The following is a 25,122-nucleotide window of genomic DNA, read 5'->3' as shown; positions in this document are numbered from 1 at the left end:
TGACATTTCATGCTACTTTGATTATTTTAATGTGTATCAGCAACATCGAATGGAATTCGGTCGATAACTTCACGGTAAAAATTATTACCCTAAAAATATTTTCCTATACTAATAATTATATTTGATTCAAATAAATTTTCGGAACTATTGTAATTTTAATGGAGTTTATCGACGAAAAGTCATGATTTCGTTTCAATTGGACATCCGATTGAAGTATCTCAAAGCAATACATGCGGCTGAGAATGTGAATTATTTTTAATTGAATAGTATAATAATCGCGTTATACGCGATAGAAAGACAAGATAATGATTATACTTGAGTTTAACGTAAATGAACGGAAATAGATGAATAGTTAATTACTTAAATGTAAGGTACTAAGCGTACTTTGTTGGAGTATAAATTTTCGTTGAGGTTCTACAGCATACGAAATAGTTAATCACGACGCCGTTAAAAAAAAAAAAATCGACGACATTAAGTTAGCAATTGTATAATGAATATGATATTTCTCACTGTGAATTATTTTTGCTTCTCTCTTACTCCGCAGTGTTCAACTTTCTCTTTCATATTTGTTGATCAAATTTTGCATCGTGAATATTTATTGAAAACCGTATGCAACAGAACCTCCGAACGATACGTAACATTATCCTATAACCATTTACCCGGTCGCATCCTACATATTATTTAACTTTTACCTCTATATATATGTATATATATATATATAGATATAAATAAATAAATAATTAAATAAATATTAAATGTAATGACTAAACATCGTAGTCCAAGAACCAAGGTGACAAGATGATATTTGAGCTAACGTGTATCGACACTATATATATATCCGTCGCAACTTGGAAGATTTGCAAGAAAACGGAGAATAATTCGAAAGATGAATGGAAAAACTTGGCAAAGTCCTTTTCAAATGGTCAAATTCAGTAACGTATAGACTGAAAAATAATACGTTGATACCGTAGATTTATAGGATCTCGGTTTTAACCAGAAAAAAATCGGTTTTGTGGACATACTCGTCGACTCAAACACTGAATTTCAAACACTTGTATGAATAACTGAAAAACTATAATGAGAAATTAATAATCCTTAAACAACGTCTATAATTATATAGGCGGTGAGCCTCGAATTAGCCGTAAATTAGGTATATATATTTTAATACGTGAAAATCTATGTATATATAAATTGAGACATCTTTCCCCAATCGGGTATAAATGTCGAGCGAGTCGACTGATTTAACCATCTTAACTATTTTTAAACCGGATAGAATAAAATAACAAGATTAGTATCGGTATAATCCAATCTTAATTAATACTACTATTACAAAATCTAATTGTAAGAGAAATTGTTTCGTTAATCGCTCGTCATTTGTGGCGGGGGAAAAGGCGTCGTCTGAACATATGAATCTTTATTTTATCTCCTGTTTCGGGAGAAAACAGAGCAGTGGTCTATAATGTCCTAAGAGTAGAAGCAAGTCTTGGAGGTTTTTTTATGCGCGTTACTGCCGAACGGTCCAACGATTCCTTTGTTCGGTAGTTTACCGAACGGTCTTAAACGGAGGCAAACGTAGGCCGTGAGGGCAAAGGATACGAGTAGAATTGCGAGGAGAACGATGAGCGTGATGGCGAATCCGGGTGTCGTCATGCATATGAGACTCGAATTGGCGGCGTGTTCCTTTGCCGGAAACACCATCGTCGGTCCGACCACGGAATCGTTGCTCGACTCGTCGATAGCGAAGGTTAAATCGCCGGTGGAAACAACCCGGATGATCCTGTTGACGCCGACCTCTTTCTCGGGACTAACCGCGACCTCGCGAGACTTTCTCCTGCGCTCATCCCTCGGTCGTCCGGCCGTTGCCTGGAGGTAGGCCTCGAGAGGAAGCGGATGAAGAGGCGGTGGTCCGTAACCGGACTCGGGATGGATCACCTGGTGGTTCTCGATGTACGTCGACTGCGAGTCGAGGAGATTCGACTCGGAGCATTGGTCGGGGCACTGGTACCTGCAGATCTGAATGGTGCACTGGAAGTGGACCTCCATCGAGTCGGGGAACTTGAACGCCTGGAAGTGAGCGTAGGAGAGAACGGAGGCGCTAGCTCCGAAGTTTTTGATCTTTGTGAAACGGGACATCAGCTTGGGCCTGGTTATGCACCCCTTCTGATCCACCAGCTGGATCGGGGCGCGCTTTCCGTCGTGAGCCATGCAGTTCCGGACCAGCATGTCGAACTTGGAGTCGTCGTCCTTTATGGCAAGGACCATAGTCATCGTCTGACCGATCTTCACCAGTCCGGATACCTCGGAGGCCCAGGGTCCCTTGCCCACCTGGATCTGCATCCAGCAACCGACGTTGTCCCCGGCGAAGTCGGTCCGCACGACGTCGAGCATGTCGACCGGAAAGGGCCTGAACGTGACCGACTTCTCGTACTGGTCGTGCCACGTGCACCGGAGCTTCCTGGCCTGGTCCCATACCTCCTGAACCTGCGGATCGTACTGCACGACTATTATGTTCTCGAAGTATGTTCCCGAGCCTGACTCGGCGCCGTAGCCGTATAGTCCGTTCTCCGTGTTACCGGCCGTCCCGCAGGCGTGGATGCTGATCTCGAAGTTGGCCGATGTCCTTCCGAGGCCGGCCGGAAGGTGAACGCAGTTCACGTTACTGTAGTGACCCTTGCTGAAGACTATGCCGTAGAAGGGCTGGTCGAACCCGAGGTATACCTTCATCAGGTTCTTCTCGCACTTCACGTCGAGCGATATGATCTTGGGCATGTCCGGCGTTGCTACCGGCCAGGAATCGCCGCCCGAACCAGAATGGGACGTGTAAACCTTGTCCTGAGCCTCCGTTTGACCCTTGGACGGCAAGGGGGGTGGAGGTCCGTGATAAGCGACGTTGTGATGAGGCCGGGGATTGGATAGGCCAAGACTAACGCGACCCGGATGATTCCGTACCTGACCGGTGTTGTAATGACCACCTCCGGCGGTATTTTCACCGGTCGTCTCGAGAGCCAGCTGGTCCGAGCTGCCAAGCTCGGTGTCCTGCCGATCCATCGCCGATTTGTCGTTCCGATTGTCCTCTCCGGGCACGGCCTGTATCACCTCGACGTCGTCGGAGCCGGCCAGCTGAAAAACGAAGGACACACGTTTACACACGGAGTTCACTACCCGACGGATAAAGGCCGGAGCTACAAGGAGGGAAGGAAACGGGGAGGAATCGAGTCTCGAGGAGACGCCTGAGGTTAACACCGATAGTCCAACGGCGTGACAGAGGAGCTGGATCTTCTCGACGAGGTAGGGATGGGTACGTACAAAACAGGAGCATCCGACACGTCGCACATGACCCTCAGGCATAACGGATCAACCGACCGACCGACCGACCGAATGAACGAATGAACGACCACCGTGCCATCCTCGGCGCAGGTCAATCGGCCAGCAGCATCGCTCACTTCGTCTCTCGTCCCGTGAGCTCGCGGATCAGCTCTCGGTGCTCACGCGTTCCTCTAACCCAATTAAAGACCGTGCGATTTATGCTCGCGAAGCTGGCCCGGGGAACGGGCACACGGGAATCAAAGGACCCGCTCCGTCTGGTACCGGCACATCAGGCCGCGTACCCGCTCACCAAAACCGGCTCTAATTTAATAACAAACGTGAAGGTGAACCGCGGATTGCCCACACACAGCGATCCTTCTTTCTTTCTTTTATTCTTTCTCTTTTTCTTCCTACCCGCGATGCGCCTCGAGCAGACGCTGTTGAATAAGGAGGTACCACCGACCGACCGACCGACCGACCGACCGGCGTGGCCTGACTCCAAGGAGGAAACTCGAAGCCCTTAGCACTGGGTCAGACAACTGGATAACGGCAACGCTACGTGGCCTCCCATGGATATAAGTACATAACGCGCGATATCTGGGTTACATAAAGCTGTTATAAATCGCTCGCGTACTCCCCATCATCCAGTCCAGTATACTGTAACCCTTCGTTCATCCCGTTTACAAAATTTTCCTTATTTTTATACTATTCGGTATATTCTTCACGCCTATGTCTCTAATCGCCGGAATTTATACTCTAGTGGCAGAGGCGTTAAAAGCCGAATTGGTCGACGGTGATGCAGGTCCGCAATAAATCATGTCAGTTTATAGCGATCGCCGTGGATGATCGGGGTGTATCGAACGAAATTGAGGACTATGCAGCCGATCTATCGATCCGTTCTTACTTTCTTACACGTGCTTCGCACGCAGCCGGTCTCGATTATTATGTACAGAAATACGTGGCATCGGGGCATCCTAGTGAGACATCAATCATGGCTAATAACACCGCGAGAAGCAGCGTTGAGCGGTAGAAATGGGTTTTTTTCATTACTGCGTCGTTTTTTCTTCTTATTTTACCAAACCATCGTAGTGTTGAGCAAAGCTGGAGGCATGAGAATGTTCAAAGGTGCCTATTTCGGATCGAACCTGCAGATGTAATGCCCCACACGCGTACACTTTTAACTTCCATTGAAGAAGAGCTCTTCGAGCTGCACGATATACAACGATTGAGAGAGAAACGGCGGTGAATGGAAAACAGTTCTGTATACATACGTGGAATGGATAGTGTCGGTGGGAAAGGTATAAAGACGCGAACACAGCTGAGCTGAGAGCGTTATACCTCAACCATAATCTTATACGTCTGGCGCTTCTTCAGAAGCGTTCGTCACACCTGCAGCTTACAATGCAGCGACGGGTTTGTCCGTTTGTTTTCATTTCCTTTTTGCCCACTCAACAACCTCGTAACATTGAACAGAAATTCAATAGAAGAATCCCTGGTCGTCTCTCGTCTCACGGTACACCAACGCGACGTCCGGAGTGATTAATGACCGCAGCAGCGAAGCGTAATCGAAGTTACAAAAGGGTTACTGGAAAGTAGGCGAAAATAAATGCTCAACAGCTTCTGATCCTAATCGAGATGCATCGACAACGCGTCATGTATACTCGTCTATTTCCAATTCGGGACCAAAATGTACCCGATGAATTTACTACAATCCAAAACCCAACTGAGAAGAATTTCAGATTCTGGCGATCAGTTTGTTCCCTCGCTTTTGAACGCGTGTTCTACAAAACCAATTCACATACTCAAACTGGATCCATGAGAGCTGCACGTAACAGCAAACGACGCGACGTCTCGTCTGGAGACTGTGACACGGACGACAGTTAGTGATCGGTTACCTTCAATTGGATTCAAGCTTCCCCGAGTAGCTAAATTTCTACGAACCGAGAACTAGAGGAGGAACACAACCGTAGCTAGGTAACTGAACCCCCAACAAATCCAGATTACGACTGATGGTCTGATCAGTGTGCATTCCGCTCTATGGGGTCAACGACATTATTTTTTATTTTTTTATTTCTTACGTTATGCAAATATTTTCCATTGATTACACTTATGGAATATCATGAAGGGGGGTTCAGTCCACGATCGCTTCGCGAAGGGCGTTAAAGTAAAGAATCAAAATACTCACTCCCTTGAAGAGAAGACAGGCTAGGACCAAGTGTATGTGTAACCGCATCGTCTGACGTTTTTGGTTGCACCGTAGGAGCTCGGATACGGACTCTGGAAAACAAATGTTTTAAGATGTTAAATTTTTAGGAATTGTGCTTAGGGAGACGAGGATTAATTAAATATGGATTCGTTTTTACTCGCAGGGGATCTTGAAAGATGGGCTTTTAATTACCGCCGCGCCGACCATTTTTCTTCCATACGTATATAGGTAGGTAAGTCTGCAAGCTAATCATTGCAGATGGGTATACCCGTAGGTGCAGACTTAGTTTTTATCTACAAATTGAGATTTAATTAGTTATTTACCGTACAGATTCCTTTAAATGGAATCATCATCATCGATGCGCGCAACCAAGAGTACGAAACCCACAGCAGGGTCTTCATTATAACAATATCGTCGATGTATCCTAAACTGTAATTAGCGGATTCCGTGAAAGACGTACGCTTTGCAATTGCATCTGAGGCAGAATATTTTAACGCGTATTCGTGAAGTTTTTTTTAAATTTTTTTCTTCTGTTTTTTTTTTCTCTTTTCAATAATTTTTCCTTTCTCTCGTCATGTCTTCAAGACTCTCAAGTTGTTCCATTAACCTTCTAAAAGCTTCAATTTGGCCCACACGCGGCACGATCTTCCGACGCACTAATGGTTTCTCACACTATTTTCGACGCGTTCTTTTTTCTTTTTTTGTTCATTTTCATTTCCTCATTATTTTTATTTCTAATTTGCTTCTCCCTCCTCCTTTTGAGGCATGCTTCCTTCCAATCCTCGATGGGATATAAATCTCAAGTTTATTCATGATCCCCGTGTCGGGACGACTTGTGGTATGATATACCTCTAGCGGGGAAGACCGTTAGCTCTCACTTGTCGTTTCGGAAATATAATTATTTTCAAGTTGATTTGTGAATTTGGGTTAACGACTCAACCAATCATCACCGCGTGCTCTCTCTCTCTCTCTCTCTCTGCTGCACAATCTTAAACTATACACATGTATATATATAGTATATGTATATATATATATATATCCGGCCACTCCTTCTTTAATTCGGCTCGAGATTCCTCTCGCGTTTTAGTCGAGGTTCCGAATGACGAACGAAAAGGAAGAAGGCAAAAGAAAAAAAGTTTACGCCTACCGCAAGATAAGGATATCATTTAATCGATATATGCTGGCATGAAAAATGGGCCGGAGCGATGACGGAATTAACTTTTTATACGGGAAAATTCTTTAACGAACGTGAGGTTCGTTGAAATTCATGAAACGACGCGTAAAGAAATCGTAATGCAACTTCCAATCCGCCAATAATGACGGGCAGGTATCGGTATTCCAAATGTGCAGATGACCCATGCCGCCGTTGGGGAATTCTTGACAAGTTTAAAACAAGAGTGTGCGGCATATATATCGCATTGCTATTCAGGCACGAAGAGGCAGCCCGTAATTAGCATATGGGAACGTTCGAATAATAAAAAAGGAGTACAATGTTCCCCTGAATATGCAAGCATTTGCCCCACAAATAACTATACCTACATGTCAGTCGCACACCTTGTTACGTCAACAAGTCGAGGAGCCGGGTGTGTGTATATTTGCTTGAGTTACTTAGGCGGCTCCTCTGGACTCTGGGCCCAACTGGTCCCCCAGCCCGTTCGGCGCCGTCCGTCCCACCTTTTATCTTCTACTCATTATCAATCGGAGATGAAAAGTGCCGTTACGAGATTCGGCCCTGATTATTTTTATTAACGTTAAAATCTGGCCCCGAGCCCCGAGCTTCGACTTTGTATCGGAGTAAGAAGATGAAAAAAAGTCTAAGAAGAATACGAAGAAAAAAAAAAAAAACAGATACAGAGAAAGAAAGAAAGAGAAGGACTTTAGAAAAAGAAATGAATTCAGAGCATCGTTATAATATCTGTACCCACTGTCTGTCACACATGTTTCTACGACTATACCCATGATCTTTCGATCTTACGAACCAACAATACCTATCGCATTAACACGGCTTACCGAAGTCTAACGGTGAACAATTTCCTCACTCTCCGGATCGTACGGCGGTATAATTTTATGAATGAAAATTCTTTCCCGATCCTTTATACGCCGCCGCCGCCAATGAATCGGCTATAATTTGTGCAATTCCAGGCGTTCGTTAATCCGGAAAAGAATCCTGCCGTTTATCTCTGTTCAATGACCTCGCCGTGCGGTTGGGGCATCCACGTGGCCCAAAGGCCACTCCGTATTTACAATACCTTCTAAACACGAGGAAGGCGGCTGGCAGTCGAGATGACGCTGGTGACCCACTGGTCCACTGGCCGTATCGTGCGCGTCGCGAGTCGTGAGTCGTATAAACGAGTCGTGAGAGGAGCTGTTGGGATACGGGTACGTTTCGGAGCTCAGATCTTATCCGGATCTCGCCGAAGGGACCTATCGACGAAATTAATCATTCGATAGGTCAGAGGAGTGGAGTGGACTGGTTGACAATTGGATACTCGCGTCATTTTTCGAGTGTTCAACCTTTTGCGAGGCGCTTTCTCTCTCGGTTTTTGGTCCTACGGAAAACGCCAAGTTATCGGGTCGATTCCGCGTCTGGACAATAACGTGGAGCTGTTACTGCCCATCAGGCCCTTCGACGATCGTCGTTAATTACTACGAATTCGTGACCCAGAAACCATTGCCCAGGTGTTGCAGCCCCGGCTGTGGGAACACGTTCACCGTCTACTACTCCCCGAGAGGATGTAATTGAAGTGACAATTAATGATCGTTGGACGAACGTCGATTGATTTGAAATTCGTAAGCCATGCATCGGCTCGTTAAGACGCTGTTGTACGGCGTAAACGGTCGTGATGGGCGACTAAACACGCTGACGTATGCCTGCATCCTCTTGTGAGAAATGATCGTAGGATAGGCTGCAGCCTGTATTCTCTCTAAGTGTATAAGTAGGAAAGTAGGCGAAGTAAGTTGCGCGGTTGGCATTCGCGGATATAATACATGTCCGCCTTGGAGCGTCGAGCATTCCTTCGACCAATTGGCAATTCGGCTACCTTCCAACTCCTCGCCTACTTTGCGCGGTTGCTTCTTGTATGTGCGAATTTCATCATTTACTTCCCGTAATGACGCCAAGTATACATACACACAACTACGCGGCGGACATCCTCCGGCGTTTATGCCGGTTCCACGTCGATAAATAATAATCTCGAACTACCCCCGGGGCCTGCAGGCGGTAGCTCACCGGGTACAAGATGATCCTAAGATGTGGTAAACATGTCACGATCCGGTCTTATGATGCAGTAATAAATCAACAACCGCTGCGGTATAACTGCTCGTTTATTGCCATCCCATATCTTTCCAGTCGGGGACGATTTCTTTTGAATTATTCATAACCGTGACGAGATTCCGCAGTCCGATGAAAAGTCTTACGTCTGTGGAAAAATTTGTATGGATATTCAAAGAGAATTGTTTTATCGAAACTCTTCCGAAGAGTTCCATTATTCAAACGTACTCTGCGAAATACTTCCACACCATTCGACTCGCAGATTAATTAATTAAATTACTAAATTGACTTTGTTCGTCCGCAAATCGAGTCTATTTTTACGGTTAACGTTGATTAATTTTGGTCCCCCAAAGTATTTTGCAAGCCGAGCAACAAACCCTGTAATTCACGAGATTGATTAACGACGATAGGAAATGATAAAACGACCAGCCTACATTCGACGTGTCTAATTTCGAATGGAAATAAATTAGCGTGTCCAGCTGCCGGTTTCTTCGGTACGTTACAGATGTTGAAAACGGAGGCTGCTCGGACATGACGAGAAAGGCCATCGCGCTTTATGGCAGTGCCGGAGGATTTCAAGTAAAGTAGGACCAAGAGATCTGTGACCGAGAACCGATCGTCAAATATACGCATAACGGTTTCATTGATGAAGTAATACGCAACCGACAACCTCAGCGGCCTCGGCAACCGGTCGCTTTGACCGAATGAAAGCTGCAAGGTCTCTTTTCCCTTGTCGTGAAAAGCACCGATGCGCTTGTGGAAACGAGCTTCCGAGTCTTCTCCGCATCTCTCCGAAGTGTTGCACTGAAATTTACACTACTTGCGATAAAATTTCGAAGGAATTACAACCCGGCGATCTTCGCAAACTTAACCGTGCCATCTGCAAAATGTCTTTTTCGCCCCGGGCTTTCTTCCTTCTCCTCTCTCTCTCTCTCTCTCTCTCTCTCTCTCTGTACCGCGTCTTTCGCTATTGCCTCTTCATCCTCTCTGTCTCCATTTTTCTTCCTCTCTCTTCGGTTTGATATAATCATCAAATATTATTCGCGGGTTATACACTGCGTGCCGATCGGTCGTGTTCCACTTTCGTGTAATACGCACGTGATAAAAGTTCGACGACTGCACATCGGATGAAAATCAACTTTCATACCCCGAGCATCGAGTCAACTCGATACGAAATTCCCGCTTCAATCGTACTGTGATTTACGATTGAACCAGCGATCAAAAATGACAACCTCTATGAATGTTTAGAAAATTTGGTGAAAAATCGCCCGACTCGACGATTGAGATTCGGATGACACTGTTGGTGAAATGGATCGTCACTTCGATGCATCGCGATTAGATTATTTAAATAGATTCCCGACGCGTGCAGTATCGATAGATACCTATACATGGTAGAAAGGAGCGGCTCGCACAATAATTTATCACCTTTAAAGATATTTTGGTCAACTGTTGGCGACGGTAAAACATAACGGATTGGACATTTACACAATTCGGTTGTACCGATCGAACGGGAATATATTTTATATATAGGTATGTGTCACAGTCAACAGTGTCCGGTGACACCAAAAAACCTTTAATTAACCTTAGGGTACACAACCGTAGACTCGGCACCAGGTTCGCGGAACTTTTCTTTCTCGTTTAAACTCGTGACCAGTTTAACCGATGGAGTAAATATGGAGGCATGTGTACGCACGCGAGCTTACGCGTTATGTCGAAAGACATTTTTTCCAATTTCCATTTCATTCGGTCGGCTAATTTAAATACAAATTATATTCACACCCGAACAATTTTTACATAACTCATCGGGTTCGTTAATTTCAGTGTCATTTAATCTTGAAACTCTTGTACGTCGATTAGCGTAATTTTCAATCAACGTTGATCAAGTCGAGAAAATGATGATAAAATTTGTTAACAATTCAAACTCTCTCTCACACCGATTAATTTCGCACACGGTTATCAAATTGTTGCGAGTGCATAGATGTTTAAATAGACGTATTGTGTGGTTTGTATTTCACATCACGGGATATTTACTTCGAAGTTGCATCCCAGAAATTATTACCAAAAGTCGGACTGCGGTAGCGAAAGAAATTCGGTATGAAACAAGGAGTTCCTTATTTATACGTCAATCATTTATTTCCTGTGTTCGGAATCCTTGTTACACAATTCTGTAGAGAAACTCGACTGGATTATCAACGTGCAAAAAAGGGGCCCATCTTATTTTACACTGAAACGAAAGTGGCCGGATGAGTCTAGCCTTGCTGGAGATCGAGAGAAACGGGAATACAGCGTAATGGTATAATTCAGAGGCGCCTGCATGCGCGCAGGTAGTCAGATAGCTAAGTGGATAATCATAAGAGATAGGAAATTTTTCTCCAGATTGTTAAGTAAGCATCGCCGCGCTCCAATAATCAATTTTCTGTGCCATATTCACGCCGTAATATAACAAATCACACGACGTAGTCGAGCGAGCATTGGCAATTTCTATTCCTCTACACGCGTATATCGTTACTTTACATCGTACGTGTGCTATTATTTCTTTTTCAAGGGAGGAGCGATGAATTATGACGCGGTGAGCCGTTTCCACGTACCTACATAGTTTCATCTGTAACGCCTTTTGACTAAAGACCTGATTAATTCGTCACGCCGGTTACCCACGAGTTACTTGTTAACCCGGACGCACGTTTACGCGATTTGGCATGCTTCGCGAGGCTCGTGCCCATCTTCAAGGTACGTGCTCAAAAAAGAAAAAAAGAACCCAAGAGGCCCAGAAAAGACGAGATTAATATCAAACAGTCTAACGAGACGGTACTAATTGACCGTGTCTAACCAACCGGCCGCAATCGCAACCGCCTATCGTGTACCAATTATTACGGCCGCGTGTGCTCGAACGCCAGTTTCCGAAAAAGTACAGACATTCGAGACGTACTCGACACTTTGTACAATTTAATACTCGTTACGCGCTCTGGTTCAGGACGAATTCGTACCTGCATCTTCTGCTCCCAAGAGTCGTTCACGGTATCATCGACACCAAGCTCAACTGCATGGTCAAACCGACATTGTGTTATTGGGACTTGGAAACTCGGCACTCGAGGAAACATGAACGAGCGATCACCCGGAAACGAAATCAAGCTTCCGACCGGCTACAGGATGTAACTTATTCTGGGGTGAAGGGGGCGTAAAACGATCCCTCGAAATACACGCGCAGACGGATACCTTGATTGGTCTTGATTGGTGGTACTCGATCCTCCCGGGACGAACGGATCAGGGTGGTCGGTGGTCGAGACGCACGTGGAGTGACACAAGATGCACTTAATAATCACAGTGATAACGTTCGCGACCCTGGATCATAGACGGTCTATCGATACCCGGGCACAAGTGACACAGACACTGAAACGTTGAAACGCGGACGAATGGTGTCGAGTACGTCGATATCGTCCCGCGCCGACCTCGAGGAGATGAGAGACCCTCGGACACTGCTGGATCAGAGGTACGGGAACAGGTGTTGAGGCGCGAGCGCGAAGACGCGGAGACGCGAGGGCGCGCGAACCAAGAATGGGATACACCTGTCCGATATACAGACTATATCTACTACAACTCCGTGATCCGCCTCCTGACCCAGACACGCTGGTACAGTTATATAGGTTCCTCGGGCTGAACCGCGAGGAGCGTAAGCGCGAACCTCCGATATCTCCTTATTCACCTGGCACCGTCGGTGTCTCTCCTCGATGCCTATCGGTGCACTCTGCATCCCGCCGACTCTTCTACCATTCGACTAACGACAACCCCGGTCTGCTGGGGGCCCGAGGAAATGGTCTCGGAAAGTCGTAGAATAGGCGAGTTTTTCTCACGGCTAAAAGTCCCCAAGGACGTCTTTCGGGCGTAGAGGTATCCTTCGGACGCCGGAAAATGGGGCCTAAGATAATTGAGATATGACCGAGACGTCTTTTTGACGACTCCGTGGCTCGGGCCATCTGGAACGCTTATCGCGACGAACTTTGAGGAATCATTTTACTCGAGCTCGCTATACACCAGACGGTGCAACGCTTTGAGTCGTCGAAAAGATGTCTGAATGATTTTTTATGCGACATTTTTTGACATCTAAAAGTCACCAATGACGTCTCTCAGGCGCGGAGGTATCTCTCAGTCGTCAGAAAATGCCGAATTAGAAATAATTCAGACATCTTTTCGACGATCCAAGTATCGTGCCATCTGGGACGTTTATCGCGACGATCTTTGAGGAATCATTTTTCTCAATTTCGCTGACTTTTTTCTTCAGTCCCACTTCTTCTTGGCTTGATGTAACTATAGATGTTCCGATCATCCGTGCTACCTTCACGGTGAACGTTCGTGGCGAAAAAAGTGGTCTTCTTCTATACTTGGAATCCGTAATATGTTTCATCATCCGCGTGTTCCGTATCTCTGGTCCCGATTGCGAATCTAGGTCACGAGGAACTTGCCAAATTTACAATATTTTTGACCATCTTATTCGTTCGCAAATATTCAGGGAAGGGTGACGACTTTTTGGCAGGATTCTCATGACATTCAGGATTTAGAAAGCCGAGTTCCGCAAACATTTTCAAGATTATTAACACTGTGATGTAAATTGGTAAAGCTTTTTTTATTCGATTAATAACATAGTCGCGACTCCAGAAGCAAGCAAAACTTCATCTGCATAAACTGCTAGATCCCTGATTTAAAATTTTACCGCTTTTTCGACAAATTCCAGATATTATATCCGATGCTGCAGTCGTAAAAGTATCGCGAAGAAGAAGTTGTTTGGGCTGGTTTTGCCGGCGGTGATCAGAACTCGGTACATTTATCTATCGGGACTATCGATGCGGCTGACTAACGTTACCGAAGAAGCCGATCACCCTCAGCGTCAGTCGGTCTGGCGATAAGATCGACACGAGTCGATACAACACAGTTGCATACCTTAATTCAAATATTCCGTGCCCGTGCATTCATCTTTTTTTTTATTAATCTTACAAACGCACGCGCCCCTAATTGCTTTGCTATATCCTATTCCTTTTCCTTCCTCTCGTACAGTTTTCACAAACCTCTTGTTTCAGCATCGTCGCGTGTTTGCGCGGATCGCATTGTACCAATTCTTAAATTTTTTTGCACCGTATAAAATGATCCAACCGTGCAATCATGCGTATACAGAATCGAAACGGAAATGGGCGGGAGGGAAATTTGGCAGTACATGTAGCATCGTTAGAAAGGTTGCCGCAACGTGTTCTCTTTTCGTTTTTTTTTTTTTTTTCTTCCTCTCCGCCAGCAAATTTGCCCCATGACTCAATGATATTTCTCCTCCGAGACCGCGTAACGAATTTGTAATATTATACAGAGCCCCAGAATTGTATTACACGGGGCTTGACCGATTGGAGAAAGCTTGAAATTTTCGAACATTCTGCCATATTTTATCATCGGGGCAAGGATCGACGGCGGGTATTTTTTATTTATTTTTTCCATTCCCATCACCAGCGTCAATATATTTAGTTGATTGAAAATTAACTACAAGACTGCGTCATCCGGGGCGGTTGGAAATATCTATGAAACATGTGAAATAAAGATTGCAGGTCGTTATTATGCAAATTTATTTATCTAACACGCACGATTCTCATTCCGATATATTTTATTTTAACCAAATTACCGATTCAAATCGTGAATTAAAAAGTAGGGTATGCCTGACTTGGATTTAGTAGGTATACGGACGGCCGGTCTATTGACCTAGTACGGCATCTATCCCACCAACACAATCTTCCAATCAACGTTCCCGATACCTTTACGACGTCTTTGTGATTTTTATACCGGAAATATTTGGCGTCAAACCCTCGCAGTTAATACATCTGTATGCGTTATGTACCATCGCCGATATCCCGTTCCTCGAGTATATAATACCTTACGTACATATGTATACCTTGATTCGTTCCTTCGACCAATAATCGTAACTATAACCGCCGTATGCTACAATATTTACAATAACGAATCGACGCTGTAAAGGTTCAAGCGTGAATTTTCACGCTGATAAGTATGACGAAACGGATTAATTTTTCCTAGCAAATTTCATTAAAAATTATACAGGACGAAATGAATCGAATCTGAGCATTGCTCGAAAGAGGTTGAATTCTTTCGTTCAAACGATTGTGTGTGATCAAGCGGTTTATTTAGGTCTGCACGCGTATCGTAACTACAAGGCATATTACACTCTAATGAGATTCTTCGCAGATATACATTATGCCTATACAGGCGTGTCATATCGCTTGAATACCTGCTATGAAACAAGTGTGTCAGTTAACTATTTTACATGCGACGGTACTGCAAACAAGTCGGTTAGGAGGCACAGCGACGTGTGTCAACAGGACAATGTTGCGTCAAATATTCGCGCTTCTGTCAAAGAATACAATTAACAGAGGAAAACTTATTCGTATATATTCGTAATGCTGCAATATGTGTGCAAATCCATCCGTGCAGTATGTAATCTTTGCAAAGATCCGGTAATAACTTTACATTTGCGCTAGTTAATTTTTAATAAAATTGCGAATTACGAGTGAACAGATTTGGAAAATTTTAAGGCCCTCATCTTCAAATTTTCCCAATATCGTCTGGGTACGAAATTTCGGAGATAATTTCTCTGCAGTGACGGGCTGGCTGACCACCGACCGTCAGTCACTACTTTCAAATATACTCGCGTAGTCTGTCCAGTACAGATATTACCACTGATTTTAATTCAGTAATTATTTGTTAAATCCGCTCGCTTGGCGTGGCAATTACAGACTTCGGCTATTAACTAACGAAATTGTGGTTATTATACGTACCTTTGAATTCTTTGTATACCATCCCGGATGAAAGTTATCGACAAGTGATTATGAGCAGCAAATTCGCAATGTGCATGTATAAGAAATAATGATATTCATTAATTTGTCGTGATTTGAGGCTTTTGTAATAAATTTTGTACGCAGAAAATACTTATCGTTCAACGTCAGCTTTATTAGAATACAGGATTTTCGATATACCGATATATATACATTTTTTCTTTTTTAACATTTTCTTATTTTCAATCTATAAAGATGCCTACTAAATTTTTAATTTAAACACACAACTACATGTTACTGGTCTAGAAAGCATCGTTGCAAAATTTTATACGTTTTTAAGACACTGCAAAGGTTATACGATAAAACATTTAATCAAGTGTTTTCTCGACTTGGTCAACAATTTTCTTCGATATCTTGATACCGCGATTCTGCACACGAATAGTAGGAGAATCTGTACAAAGGTACGTTGATAATTTTTAACAATGAATCAAAATATTTCATATCCGACCGTTAGAGAAAAATGAAAGAAACAAAACGAATTCAGCTACTCAAGTTTTTTGTTTCGCGGTAATCATTGGCTACTAAAACTGTACAGGGTTGTAAAAAATTGGGGAAATAAATACATCGTTACGGTTCCACAGTTATACAAGTATAATATCACTTATCTATTATACAAACAAACCTGAAACATTTATAAATATCATCAGTTATTTACAATATTGTACAATCAAATAATTTTAGGGTTTTACAATTACAGTTCGCCAAGCACGCGGTTTATACTATTATAAGTTTTCTATTACTTTGTCTTTTTTCTCTTCGGTAAACTATCAATATTACATGCATATTTGCAAAATCAAGAAAGTCTGCTGTGCGTCGGAATTATACGGATTCTGCAAAGACAAATTTGGCTTACTACGTTTCAAAATTGAAAGACACGTTGGGTTGCGTGCTTAAATAAGGTTTAAGAAAACAAAACGATGCTGTAATCACTTCAGCCAACAAAGCAAGGAATTTGTATTAAAAATATTTGTTATTTTAACGGCACGTCACGTGGTCGTCCAAGCCGGCAAAGAATGTGGCGTAAACCGTTACTGCAGGGTGCAGGGAAGCGATATGTTTCTCTTTCGGTGCATCAAAGAGAGCGTAAATTAAATTGGAAAAAAAAAAAATACAAAACGAATACTAAAACTTGAATAAAAAGGTACCTTTGATCGACAGTAATTGCTCTCATCTTCGTGATGAAAATCACCTACAGTCATTCTGACTTGTGTCAAAGTTTTCTCGAAAGGGAAATAAACTGTAGTTAATATTACAAATTTTCAAAACTAATCTAATTAAATACGATACGTTATTTCAGTGAACCTTAGCAGCGCACATTAAATTATTTGCACACCTTGTCCGTTCTGTTAATTCATTTAAATCATCGCGATTGTACGTTTAACTAAGCTGTGTGACGCATGAGAGTTTTTACGCTGATCAATCAAATTAATCAAGTATACCTAAATTAAAATTGTACGTTCACTCTCAGTATTTTTACGCTAAATAATCAAATCAATAAAGTATGCTTGAATTAAAATTACTTGCGTTTGAACGATGTAACAGTATTTGTACCTAATTCGTGAGGGCCGTATAAAACCAACGGCTAATTCATTCGAGTATATCTCGTAAAACTAAACAAGTCCACTGTGGCGCCTGGCAATAATTAATCCCAATTATTTTTACAAAATTTTCAACGCAACATGTTTTCCCTAATGAAATTAATGTTCTCGTAGTGGAAAATATTTATCGACAAGTTTAAATCGAGTTAAAATATAACATATCGACGAAGTTTTTACAATTATAACATGAAAGATGTCATTACTCTCGATTTATCTGCAAAAGAAAAAACTCAACGTCGTATCTTTGAAAATATGTAACACGAGTTTGAGTATCTGAAATTTTATAGCACGAACATGAGTGAGAAATTAATGATCTAATGTGAAATTTTCTTTTTATAATGCCATAAATATCAGCTATGGCCGTACTAATGATGTGTATGATATATGCTCCGTGTTTTCACAGTTTCGTGTTTAATTATCTCTCTAAAATTAGGCCGAATATGCATAAATTGTATGACAAATTAGACCAAAGCATCGTAGACTCTGCGACGAGTGACCGTCCTGGTTCCTCACCGTATCGAAGAGAACCAGAAAGGAGGGGGAAAAAGATCAGCATCAAAAGTTGGGAAACGAGTGGCGAGTGAAAGATAAAATTTCTTGTAAAATGGGTTGTGGCCACAGGATTTTATCGAAAAGCGTACAAAGGCCAGAGTAGTAAGAAATTACATTTATTTGATGCATTTGTGCTGACTTGTAAGCAATTGTTTGTTGTTTTCTGCTTTTTAGTTTTTTTTTTTTGGTTTTTCTAATACATTTTCATCTTGACTGACATCAGTCAATAAAACCGATACATCGTACGCACTATCTAAGTGGAACAATTGTTTGTTTTTTTCTTTAAATTATGTACAATATTATATTATATAATATATAATAATATATTTTTTAATCTGAAAAGAGAATGAAACTTCGTAAAACACAGTGTTACTTAAGATGTATAAATACCGTTATTGTTTGTTATGCCTTTATTGGAAACAAACAAATAATCACCGATCACGTATTTTTGACTCATTTCGATCTCTCAATGAAAGAAAAATAATAAAAGTATTCATAGTGTATTTTAAAGGCACAGCTTTAAATATATAATCCAAATTCAACGTTTTATGCTTATTAAAATTAACACCGCGCTGATGTTAAGTATGAATATCAGACTTTTTATAACATTTCTTCTGACCGATATTGTTCTCTTTAGACATTCGTCTTCACATTGGAGAATATATAACTATATACATATGTTTTTTTTTTTTTTTACTTTGTTAAAATCATTCACCATGCATAATCTATGCACAGACGTTAGAATAACAGATACACAATTATTAATACACCTACCGCCATTTAGCTGTACCCAAGTTCCTAAGTTTTGACGTATTGGAATTACAACTAACAATAGCTTCAAATTGGTGTTTCAGAAATTCATTTCAATTAACAATATACATCTAGACGAATGAAATTTTTTTAATTCGTATAAATTTAGATACCATGTACGTGGAATATATCGCTATTTTTTTCACAATCCATTTCATACACAATACACGCAATGCTTTTCATCAATATAAATACACGCCTGCTATTTGTTTTTATATTTAATTGTTTTCTCCTCCGCTTATAAACAGATGGTTACTAAACTTTATACTTTGATCTTTGATGCATGTATGGAAGTGCATGGGTGTGTAATAAAAATATATTGTTTTACTGATGACAAAACAATAGAACGCTATAAGTATAATTCTATTATATTACAATTAGCATCTCATTTAAATTTACAACTAACTTAGAGGGCAAGAGGACGATATAATATTCGCAATATTAATAATAATATTTATAACTGGTTAATTATGACTATAAAAGATTTAAAAAAGTTTCTTTACACGACTATGCAAAATTTATTGAAGATTGCAACGAAGTATAATATAACAGGACACATCGTTTCTTAGAAAACCAAATGTGTGTGTGTGTGTGTGTTTATGTCTTTTTTATATTAAAAATCATGCTGATGATTAGAATATGGCACAGAAAAATCATCACTGCAATTAACTTGATTTAGTGCGCGAAACAGTATGGTGCATTTTGATATACATCATTTCTTATTGGGAAATCTCATTAAATTTATGTCCAACGCTGGAAGCTTTCAAAAAATTAATGCATAAAACAATAAATTATGATTTGAACATATAATAAAAAAAATAAATAAAATGAATAAGTTTCCAACCACGGTCTAACACAGAAATACTGTTGCGTAATTTTTAAGCAAACGTTTGATATTATGTTTCGTTAATTTCTAAAAAACATGAACCAGACAGAGCAGTGCACATGATTTGAGAAACCCATTACACGATTCAAGCAGAAAAATTTTGTTGCTCTCTGCGTATCAGCAATTTGTTACATGATTTTAATTTTGGATCACAATAAATTAGACGAATGATTTGATATGGAATTAGCAGGATTGTCGTGAAAAATGTCATTAAAACGATTTCATTCGTGATAACTAAAAATGTAGTTTTGTCTTCAATGTGGGGAATAGTTTAGTCAACATCTTGATTAAATTAAGAAAACGCCAATTACAGACCGATGCAACAGACGAAAATTACCGATTAAATTACTCTGGAATTTGTTGGTGAAAATTTCGCGTTATGCGAGTGCGGATGCTGGCAACGAGCTGTGTTTTGGTTTAGTTTTATTTAGAAACACCTTAATGTATCCGTTAAAGTCAGCGCTAACTAAAACGTGACCACCGCATCCCTTGGTTCGTTGTTCCACAACCGGATCAACGGGCGTCGTACCGTCGATGATGCTCTTCGAATCAATTCCTCCTTCCCACTGCTCTCGTGTTTCAATTTGTTTGATAATAATATCAGGATTTGGTGCAAATACGGCGCAAGTTACAACTGCGTTGTGAGCCTTAATCCCTTCCCAAAAGTCATTGCGATCCCGTCGTACGCTTGAGAATTTTGAATAGTCATGATGCGTCTTCCATATGTAAATGCATTGATTCTCTGATCCGCTCACAATGTACTGTCCGTCTGGACTGAAGCTTGCCTTTATCTGACTGCTGACATTAACGTATCCTTTGTATTTGCAGGAAAGGTTCAAGTCCCTCAAATCGTAGAGGCGAATCCTACTGTCATTTGATGTTACCAGTATTTTGTCTTCACCGGGCATGGGCTCAATGCCGCTTATTTTTCTACCGGTTGAATTTTTACCTCTTGTAGATCGGACGTGAATCTGCGTGTGATACTTCAACTCATCGGTGTTGTAGAATATGCATCTACCGTCGTAAGATCCGACGACCGCGAATTTTCCGTTCTGGCAAAAATTTGCCGCTGTGATCAACTTTGTTTGTCCATCAACTTCGTTCCATACCGCTACTTTTTTGTCAGGAATATTCCATAGCCGTAATTTGCCGTCCAGGGATCCGGAGAGAAAGTATCTGTCATCTCGCGGATGAAATACAATCGCTGTGACGAAATCAATGTGCTGGAAACAGCAGAGACATTCTTTTCTCGATATATGCCAAAGCCGGACCGTTTTGTCCATCGACGATGACAAAACAAAGTAATTTTTAGACCACGATACATCGAGGAGGTCCGAGGTGTGCCCGGTATACGTGCAAAACGGTTTAGGCATAAACGGGCTCTTCGCGGCTTCCGAATCGCTGCTCATACTGGCCAAAATATTTGGATCATCCACAGATTGCTGTGAAACGAGTGATTCCTGAGATGGAGTCGGGCTAACTTTTTCCGCGTTATATTTCGTTCGCATGTCTTGAAAGTACGCGAACGCGTCCCGCAAGACCCAAATTCTTAGGACACGATCTTGTCCCGCAGTGGCCAGCAATCGTCCGCAAGCGGAAAATTTCATACACCATACAGGACCGACGTGTTCTCCACTTAGATCCTGAACGTGTTGTATATTGTCAAATTCGTAGGGGCCTTTGTGACTGTTCGAGGCTTTCAGCTTGATGTATTGCTGTTCTCCTGGATAAACGTCGTCAACAATATCCATAATATCCTCCTTGTGTCTTGCGTGGGATACCTCCTGAGCAATTGATTTTGCCTTGTCCATTGTCTTCTTGACCGTGGATCCCAGGAATCGCTTCAGTTTTTGCGTTTTCTTGCGTACTCTACCCACTGCCACGTCCTCGTCGGGAGGTATGCTCGACATCTTACTGTCTACGCTCTCCTCGTCACTTTCTTTTTCTTTTTCCAAACTGGCGTTGCTTATGTACTCTGATGTTATTCTCATTATTTGTAACGACAAGGGATCCATGCATTGCGGTAATTTATCTTCTGCTACACTAAGAGGTACTCGTTCTCCAGTGTCCAAGTTTAACACAGATACTTGTTCCAGAATCTCCTGGAAAACAACGATATCACGCATTATTGACGAAATAGAAATGAGTTTTAATGGTCCGTTGTAAACAAAAAGCATAGTTCAGCCAGTTTCTGCATTTATTGACTTCAAGAAGAGAGATCCAATAAAACAGGTCATTTTTTTGTACCAACCATATCTGTGAGTCGTTTTCCAGAGTCGGTTCGTGTTCTGACGACCATGTTTAGCTGTTTTATCATATCCTGATCACCGGCAGATCTGCGTCGTTCTCTGGAACCTTGGAAACCAAAACCAGTCAAACGATGCGGACCCAAAGAACAGCGACCTATACTGTTACTTGAAACGGACCCGAGGGGACTATTGGACATTTCGCTGGAGCGAATACTCATTATTTCAGCTTTCATTCGTTCCACTCTAGCCAATTCTTCCGGAGACGGTCCCTCTGCCTTTGCTTTATCTTCATCCTAAGAAGAGCAAGTATTTGAGGTCAGGTAATTAACAGATTGGATGTTGTTAGTTGTGTTTTATTGCAAATTTACTTGTGGTTTGACGACGTATTGCCCTTTAGTTGCTGATCGAATGTCAAGAGAATGTTCAAATTCTCTGGTAATGGATTCGATTGTACTTGCTGGACTCGGTAGTGGCGAAGCAGGTATGAGTTCTTCAATAACGGGTGGCTAAAAGCAAAATCACAATTTTATAACGTAAGAATGAAAGTTCTAACAAATATGTGTCATGTGCTTGAATGCTATAACTCTATTCACTGCGTTACCAACTATTATGTGCTTCACAATATTTACATCTAAACTGCGATAACAGGGCTAGCGTGAAATAATTTTGGTTGAGAATTAAATTATTTAAAAATGTGTTTCATTGTGTAACCAAAATGATAGATGAGCAAGGTTCAATTTACTAAGAGACACGTTGATCGAACATTGAGATATCTTACAGTAAGATCGGTAGGTGTTTGAGGTTTAGATTTCTTTTTACGTCGTGGTGGTGCAACAGGCATTGAAGGAGGGGGCAAATCCTGTACGCTCTCGATAGGTTTTCCATTACTCTTGGTACTGGCGATAACGTCAGGTTCTTGGAACATCACAGGCATGTTACCTTGTGAGGATGCAGAATAATCTGGCCTATCGTTGATACACGATTCATTATCATCAAGGTTGTCTCCTGACAAAGTTAGAATACTAGAGGACTGGGATACTTTACCAGAGGCAGTATCCTCGTCTTTAATAGGAATGCTAATGGCTGAGGGTAATTGTGTATCGACGAGAATCGGAGTGACGGGACATTGAGGTAAATTTATTGGAACTACTCCGGAGGAGTTATCTGATACACCAGACAGTATTCGACCGACGCGCCCTAAAGAAGTCATACTTTGCAAGCTAAGGGTATCGTGTTCTATTATTCTGAACGGATGAGAAGCTTTGGAAGGTGCGGGATACACTCCTTCTATAGAGGAGGTCTGGCTATCGGGAGGTGAATTATTTATTGGATTATCATCATCCTCAGTTTGCATGCGCTGCCTTAGTTCGCGAAATCGACGCCTGCCAACAATTTTGTCCACACCACTACCTTTCCAGTCCTCCTCCTATTGAAAACAGATAAATTTTATTCTTATTACACCGTTATTCTTCACTGTTCAAAAAAGTCTAGCATTTTATCACAATTTCTTGTAAATTTGTTGAATAATTTTTTTTTGTTTATTTTCAATTGCCACCGAATACTACCTACTACCTATTCTTAGAAAGATGCAAGTACATGTTACGCAGTTAGTGGAGATATCTGCCGGATGATAGGATATCACCTTGAGATAAAAATATTTACTTCCAAACAATTTGAACTGCTGCTCTTCGCATGAGAGAATCGACAACAGCAACTATGTCAATCACAATTAAGCTAACTTTGCAAACAATAAATGGATGAAGATATTTGCCAGCCTAACCAGACATGAAAACAATCCGCTGCAGCACATACGAATTCTGAAGAATATCAGACCTCTATTTTGCTTCATCTGTATTTTTTATTAATTACGATTACTAAAACTACGGCACATCAACCAGTGTTTATTCTTGGAAAAATCTGTCAACTGTGCCAAATTTAAAGAGTGTATGCTTGAAAATGAGTATATAGGATGACTGGCAAGGAAAGCTGACCGGTACACCACCGTAGTCGACTGAATCAAATGGATATACACAAGGGATATGCAAGATTACATAATAATAATCTTCCTAAGAAAAAATTGGTACCGATTATTCGAATTGAACAATTAAGCAATGAAATTGAATAAATGTCAAGAATTTTTCTCCAGAGTAAAAAATGTTAACAGGAGTATACTATTCAATTGACGTTACAGAGCAGTGTAAAGCAGATTACCCTCATAATCCGGAAGCGCAGCATACTCAAATACAGAAGCAAAGAAATTAGCGTAAACTATGCAACTCCCCGATTGGTTTCAAAGAACTGTTATGCATTCAATAATGACTCTTTTTCAGATAATCGTGTCAAGGGTACATTGAAAAAACTTGAAATTTGCATACTGGTTTATCCGAGTTTTCCTTCTTTTCCACATCTGCACAGTTTTTAGAATCATCGATTGGCTTGGGATCCGCAGGCTTGACAAAGACATCATCAGCCAACTGTTTACTTGCACTCAATATATTAGGCGATTGCAAATCAGCCGCAGTTGTATCTCGCGAACGAGATTTTCTGCAAACATGAAATGAAATGTTATTAAAAATCAGTGATGTAAAACAATCAGAGAATACAACATGAACTGGTGATTGAGCCATTTTGTTAATGATTATAGACATTATAATTGAATCACAATACAAATTTTACAATTTTTCATTAGCTGTCATTACAGTGAACGTTAATAGTTGGTAAGAGTTGTTGGAGATTTTGAAAGTAGCGACAGCTAGTGCAAGATTTGTACGAGAGTTGAAGAATGGTTATCTCGAATTAACTAGTGGCTGTAAAGTACTTTGTGTAGATAAATTTAAGCGACTTGGTTAGATATAAATTGAGTATCCATATTAAGAAAAAGTGAAAAAGTAAACATAAGTAAGTCAAACAAGTATGAAGGTGAATATCCATAGAATTGAAATCGAAATGGTGATTGGAAAACAAGTGAATGAACAAAATCATTGGATGACGTTTCTTAACGAATGACGAGAGGATGATAAAAAAAATGGAATTATTTAACAGTGTTCATTGCCATTCTTGAAGAATTCCGATTGTTAAATAAATATTGAGAATCAGTTTGACAGTGTTGCCCCACCCCCCCTCCCCCCACCCGCCAAATCGCTTAATCGGAATACGCAAATCACATGATGAAATTCACCGTGAACTGCGATGTGAAATGTCGTCCTCGGCGTCGAAAAATTCTTCGGAATCGCTACTTCCAGACATCTTTATCACTTTCGTTAGCGATAGGGATAACCATTGGATAGTAATTAACACTTCTGTTTCATTGCTCTTGCACGCAAAAGCTCACTCGATCACGGACCCATGACAGTCGCGTATTGTCGTAAT

At 41.4% G+C, this 25,122-nt stretch overlaps 2 protein-coding genes across 3 annotated transcripts; both read right to left on the bottom strand.

The window, feature by feature from the left end:
- Positions 1 to 5: 5 nt before the first annotated feature.
- On the bottom strand, positions 6 to 12,449 carry LOC124296736 (uncharacterized). Of its 2 annotated transcripts, none has more exons than XM_046747054.1 (3): positions 11,997 to 12,449; positions 5,492 to 5,583; positions 6 to 3,120 (listed from the first exon to the last, which is right to left on the bottom strand). In XM_046747054.1, exons 2-3 carry the CDS (start codon positions 5,537 to 5,539, stop codon positions 1,465 to 1,467), a joined length of 1,704 nt encoding a protein of 567 aa, XP_046603010.1. In that variant the 5' UTR covers positions 5,540 to 5,583; positions 11,997 to 12,449; the 3' UTR covers positions 6 to 1,464. The 2 variants fall into 2 exon arrangements, with proteins under 2 accessions (XP_046603010.1, XP_046603011.1); XM_046747055.1 differs by lacking the exon at positions 11,997 to 12,449 and adding an exon at positions 11,768 to 11,985.
- A 5,979-nt stretch (positions 12,450 to 18,428) lies between these two features.
- LOC124300872 (WD repeat-containing protein 44) lies at positions 18,429 to 25,118 on the bottom strand. Its single transcript, XM_046755365.1, has 6 exons — positions 24,932 to 25,118; positions 24,129 to 24,297; positions 22,532 to 23,179; positions 22,122 to 22,259; positions 21,756 to 22,046; positions 18,429 to 21,606 (listed from the first exon to the last, which is right to left on the bottom strand). The coding sequence occupies exons 1-6, from the start codon at positions 24,997 to 24,999 to the stop codon at positions 19,882 to 19,884; spliced, it is 3,039 nt and encodes a 1,012-aa protein (XP_046611321.1). The 5' UTR covers positions 25,000 to 25,118; the 3' UTR covers positions 18,429 to 19,881.
- Positions 25,119 to 25,122: the final 4 nt, after the last annotated feature.

This window comes from Neodiprion virginianus, chromosome 1 (genome assembly GCF_021901495.1).
Source record: "Neodiprion virginianus isolate iyNeoVirg1 chromosome 1, iyNeoVirg1.1, whole genome shotgun sequence".
Taxonomy (NCBI): Eukaryota; Metazoa; Arthropoda; class Insecta; order Hymenoptera; family Diprionidae; genus Neodiprion; species Neodiprion virginianus.
Note: the sequence above shows the minus strand (reverse complement) of the source record. Positions and strands in the feature narration are given on the sequence as shown.

What these genes read in the sequence shown, in the direction of transcription:
- LOC124296736 (XM_046747054.1), bottom strand. Translation starts at nt 5,539, where the DNA reads ATGCGGTTACACATACACTTGGTCCTAGCCTGTCTTCTCTTCAAGGGA. An exon ending in CCTGTCTTCTCTTCAAGGGA is followed by an intron (nt 3,121 to 5,491) that starts GTGAGTATTTTG and finishes TTCGTTTTTCAG; the next exon opens with CTGGCCGGCTCCGACGACGT.
- LOC124300872 (XM_046755365.1), bottom strand. Translation starts at nt 24,999, where the DNA reads ATGTCTGGAAGTAGCGATTCCGAAGAATTTTTCGACGCCGAGGACGAC. An exon ending in ATTTCACATCGCAGTTCACG is followed by an intron (nt 24,298 to 24,931) that starts GTGAATTTCATC and finishes TCATGTTTGCAG; the next exon opens with AAAATCTCGTTCGCGAGATA. An exon ending in GAAAACGACTCACAGATATG is followed by an intron (nt 21,607 to 21,755) that starts GTTGGTACAAAA and finishes GTTGTTTTCCAG; the next exon opens with GAGATTCTGGAACAAGTATC.